The sequence below is a fragment of the Anneissia japonica genome, unplaced genomic scaffold (assembly GCF_011630105.1).
Source record: "Anneissia japonica isolate Jap-2015-1 unplaced genomic scaffold, ASM1163010v1 scaffold287722_len911783_cov160, whole genome shotgun sequence".
NCBI lineage: Eukaryota > Metazoa > Echinodermata > Crinoidea > Comatulida > Comatulidae > Anneissia > Anneissia japonica.
Window position 1 is genome coordinate 171,650 of NW_022711579.1, and position 4,634 is coordinate 176,283.

Sequence of the window (4,634 nt, forward strand, 5' to 3'; positions counted from 1 at the left end):
CCTACTCCTTTCCGAAGAGTGTACTGCGTTCTTTAACGTGCACATGGGCAATCAATGCACACGGGACCAACGGCTTAAACGTCTCATCCGAAAGACGGTGCGCTATTATAACTTGTATTTCAGCCTTCCAGCTGAAATACAAGGAGAGGCAGCGATGGGAATTGAACTAGTAAGAAACTCTATGTGTGAGCGTATAAGTCAGTTGTATGAAAGAGAGTGCCTCCGGGTTACATTTGCGAATGTACTGGGTTTGTATGGTCTAATCGAATGATACTTGCCCTGTTAGCGCCTTGCTAGCGAGAGGCTGCACGTTCGAATCCTGCTACAGACAATTGTTAATCTAATACTTTAAACATTTCAAATAAATAACAATTTTAAAGAAATTAGTTTTAAAAAAAGAAGAAAAAACTGAGATTGAGTTCGATTTACTTTACACATAACACGTACATCTTTATCACTCGGATACAATTCACATGATATCTATAGCTCTGCAAGTAGGCCTGTACACGTGTAGTTAGTAATATTGTATCCCTATACAAAAACTACTAGAAACACATATCAAAGTTGTTTCAAAATATAATCAGATTGAATTATGTCTTTTAAGCCCTTTTTGAGATATGCTGCACAGAAAAAATCAAGCAAAACGCTATAATGTCACACACACACACCCACACACACCCACCCATTTTTTATTATTTATTGTTATTATTTTTTATTATTTATTATTATTATTATTATTATTATTATTATTATTATTATCTTTTTATTATTATTTGTGCATCTTATCCTTCATATTTTTTGAAGGTTTTATATATATATATATGCACAAATAACATTAATAACAAAATAATAAAAAAAAAAAAAAAAACAAGAGTGAGATTTGAACCCCGTACGTTCGATTATCTTTACACACAAAACGTGCATCTTCACCGCTCGGCCACATTTCACAGATTACCTTGTTGATATTGCTTATTTCTAAAACGTTTTTAAAACGTTGAAAGTAGACATTAGTCATATGTACAGTTCATTAACCAGAATATATTAGTATAAATCACTAATTACATATAATATTGTTGGTTGATATAACATATAATAAATAAGCCATTGTGGATTGTACTAGGTGAGTTTGACCGGTGCTCGTTCCGCATGAGTAAGCTCGAGTATATAGACACTCTGTGTTGCCGTACGGTCAGATTCCGTACACGGAGGTTGTTTCTATGCATGGGGATTGTTTAATACAGTCTGTTTCATACGATTCTGCTCCACCATGACAACAGAAAGCAACTGGCATTTTCATTGTTTTAGAATAAACTAAGTTAAGGAATAAACATTTGTATTGCGCAGGGAACAGTGTTCTCTGGTATTAGCACAAAGGTTCTATTTTCTCTATGGTATTAGGTAGCTCCCAGTGAACAGTAGCTCCTATTCTCTTATCACTGTTAATCCAATTTGGTCTTTGTGTATGCACATGCATGTATAAATGGAGCGCATGTTGATCGGTCAGTTTGACCCCTGCTTCCTTTTCTAGTGGTTTCTACTGTATTTTTACACGTATACTAGTCTCTTACTTCCGTTTTGTTCATCATATTTAAGCCTACATTACACAAGGTAGTCAAAATTAAAAAATACACTTACCTTCGCAGTAACGGGTTCTTTAGCTTAATGGTTGCATTCTTCACCCTTCATCCTTACTATTACAACTGCAGTAATTTTCATATTGTTTTTACTTCATAATTTACTTTAGTATGATTTAATGTTTTGTTTTTTCTATGTTGTTTTACATTATACATTTTTAATGAATTTGTATTAATTAATCTATCTATCTATCTATCTATCTATCTATCTATCTATCTATCTATCTATCTATCTATCTATCTATCTATCTATCTATCTATCTATCTATCTATCTATCTATCTATCTATCTATCTGTCTGTCTGTCTATCTATCTATCTATCTATCTATCTATCTATCTATCTATCTATCTATCTATCTATCTATCTATCTATCTATCTATCTATCTATCTATCTATCTATCTATCTATCTATCTATCTATCTATCTATCTATCTATCTATCTATCTATCTATCTATCTATCTATCTATCTATCTATCTATCTATCTATCTATCTATCTATCTATCTATCTAGAATACTTTTCCGCAAAGAAGAAATGAACCCTCCAGGGCGTTTATTCGAGGGAAGCACTCGTTCCAAATAAGGCTCCAAAGGGGCGTTTATTCAAAGCGGGGCGTTTATGCGAATAAATTAATACGGTAATTGTTTTGTGGTTTTATATGGAACGCAAAAAGAGCAATATTAATTGTACGTACTGAAACAACAAAACGGCGAATTTCAAACACAGTTGATTTTCAATCACAATCGGCGTCCACGCAATCGGTTAACACATTCTATTTTCGTCAAGCACAGTCGGCTTTCGGTTTTTAATGACTTACAGTAAAACTTTCCTTTAGCTTCCCATGACTTAAAGCTTAATGCTGTTTAATCTGATTTTAGTGATATATAAATATTTTTATGTTATGAAGAATTATGAAACTGCTGTCAAACCTGTACCTAAACTCAACTCTAATGTTTTGTAAATATTACTGCATTTCTTACATTATGCAAAGAAAGTTACTGAATGAGAACATGCAACCTATATTGTTTTGGTGGTCATACTGTTCTTTTTAGCTTCACATACTAGAGGGTAAACAAAATAATGATAACAATAACAATAACAAATATATACTAATACCGAAAATAATGAATATACATTAAATGATAGAGCGCTAACAGTAACAGATGAACATACTTACATAATACCATTACATTATTAAAAATATTTGTTTCAATTGACTTTAACAAAAAAAAATTACCTCTAACAAGTAATCGTAGAATAGCGTGTTGACCCAAGTGTCGTTGTCCTTTCGGGTAGCATTCGTAGATACCAGTGTCTTTTATTCGTAGGTTTTTAAGACTCACGTTGCTTAACCCGTCCCACTCCATGATGTCAGATCCTCCATCTTTTTTCCATCGTAAGCTACCCTCATCAATATCATTAAGACTCATTACCAGATGAACAGTTTCGCCGATACTGGTTGTAATAGTTCGGTGTTCTGCTACAACCGTAGCTAGACGAGTAATACAATTATTTAGGTACACATTAGTTTAGTTTGATATAAAATTGGCATGAAATCTGTACACTGCTTGTATTTTTTTGTGATTAGAAGAATGGATCTTAGCGAAGAAAAATACGTTTTTCTAATCAAACAATCATCTTTCGATTATTCAAGATTCAAGAGATCTTTTATTTTCCTTTAAATATAACATAAATTAATTTAAAACCAAGCAGATATTAAAAGTGTACACTCAACCCAATTTTTAAGAATTCCAAACATATGTAAAATCGATTTCATATGTAAAATTTAAAGTTCGATTTATTCTTTTTTTTTTTCTCTCTTTGGTAGGAGTTTAACCCACTTTTATTTCTTTCTCTTTTTGTTACTTTTCTTTTTTTCTGCTTCTAATACATATTTAAAAGATAATGAATATACAAAATAAAAACATTTGCACTTAGGAGGGGTCAGTCCACAATGGCTGACTATCTTTCTTTTTTTTAACATCCTTCCACTTGTAATGATTTCTAAATATTGTTTACCAAGATGTAATTAACATTATTAACATCGTACATTAAAGAATTTCTTCAAGTCATTTTCATTTAAAAAAAAAACCATATTTATATACATATACACTGCACATATACATAATACTATTTTCTTTTTAAATCCACCCTTTACCTTTCATGGCAATTTCATTCTCCTTTATTTCTTTCTCTTTTTGTTATTTTTTTTTTGTATGGAATACACTCACATATACATTTCACACTCATCATATATATCTATATCCGTATACATCCATGCACATACATACATATACACACACGCACACATATACACGCATACATACATATATATATATGTCAAATATGCACACATATTATAACTAACGGCACAATCACACTCCCAGTCACTAACCACAAAATTCACCCCCCTCAACTCACATGTGACTCTACCAACGTGATTTACATCATAATGTGTAATGCATGTGATCATGGCACCTACATCGGTGAAACTGGAGCTTCTTTTAGAAGTAGATTTAATAATCACAAGTCATCTATCCGCACCCATAAGAACCTTCGCATAGCCACACATTTCAATTCTCCTAACCATAACATCAATGATTTGAGATGTACACTCATAGCCAACAACTTTAAATCTCTAAACGGTCGCCGCATTTCCGAACTCAAACTCATACTTAAACACAAAACCCACACCATAGGCCTTAATAGAGATATAGACTTTCTCAGTGATTACAACTTCCCATACAATTGATTCTCACCATCTCTTTACTCTGTTCTATATCGATAGCTGATATGTGCTTTCTTTATTAACACCGCTTTATTTTTTTATTTTTATATGTTTATTATTTATATGTATATATTACCGTATCTTTATATAGCCTATTTATAAGCCTATAGGTTTATTTTTGTTTTATTCATATATTCCATCTTTTACTCTTTAAGACTTCATAATCATTTACTTATTGTGTAGTTAAGTCCGCTTCCCACCATATTGTTCT

The 4,634-nt window shown here is 32.0% G+C and overlaps 1 protein-coding gene across 1 annotated transcript in view; it reads right to left on the reverse strand.

The window, feature by feature from the left end:
* The window catches only part of LOC117107542, a 40,612-nt gene that overhangs the window by 15,244 nt on the left and 20,734 nt on the right, over positions 1-4,634 (reverse strand). Inside the window, exon 5 of the mRNA XM_033249245.1 lies at positions 2,873-3,127. Within this exon, the coding sequence (XP_033105136.1) occupies positions 2,873-3,127 (255 nt within the window). The remainder of the gene's footprint in view (positions 1-2,872; positions 3,128-4,634) is intronic.